The sequence below is a fragment of the Penaeus monodon genome, chromosome 28, assembly GCF_015228065.2.
Source record: "Penaeus monodon isolate SGIC_2016 chromosome 28, NSTDA_Pmon_1, whole genome shotgun sequence".
In the NCBI taxonomy this organism is placed as follows: domain Eukaryota; kingdom Metazoa; phylum Arthropoda; class Malacostraca; order Decapoda; family Penaeidae; genus Penaeus; species Penaeus monodon.
The window spans coordinates 33,862,816-33,863,160 of NC_051413.1; the positions used below are offsets into that span (position 1 = coordinate 33,862,816).

The 345-nt window shown below is 44.6% G+C and overlaps 1 protein-coding gene across 1 annotated transcript in view; it reads left to right on the forward strand.

The window, feature by feature from the left end:
• The window catches only part of LOC119591184 (derlin-1-like), a 15,673-nt gene that overhangs the window by 6,933 nt on the left and 8,395 nt on the right, over positions 1–345 (forward strand). Inside the window, exon 4 of the mRNA XM_037939895.1 lies at positions 83–323. Coding sequence (XP_037795823.1) covers positions 83–323 — 241 coding nt within the window. The remainder of the gene's footprint in view (positions 1–82; positions 324–345) is intronic.

Below are 345 nucleotides of genomic sequence, written 5' to 3' on the forward strand. Positions count from 1 at the left end.
CCCAGCAACAGTGGATTAATCTAGGCACAATCATAGATTTGCACATATGTAAATGAGTCTAATGGTGAAAATCATCCTACAGGCCTGTTTGCACGACGACCAGCAGACTACCTGTTCATGCTTTTGTTCATTTGGATCTGCTCTCTTATTGTTGGACTGCTGGGAAATATGTACATGCTAATGGACCCCATGGTGATGGCCGTTCTCTATGTCTGGTGCCAACTGAACAAAGATACCATTGTGTCCTTCTGGTTCGGCACACAGTTCAAGGCTATGTATCTCCCGTGGGTGCTTCTCGCGTTTAATGTCATCATGGGAAATGGGTAAGTATTTTCTTCCTTGTCC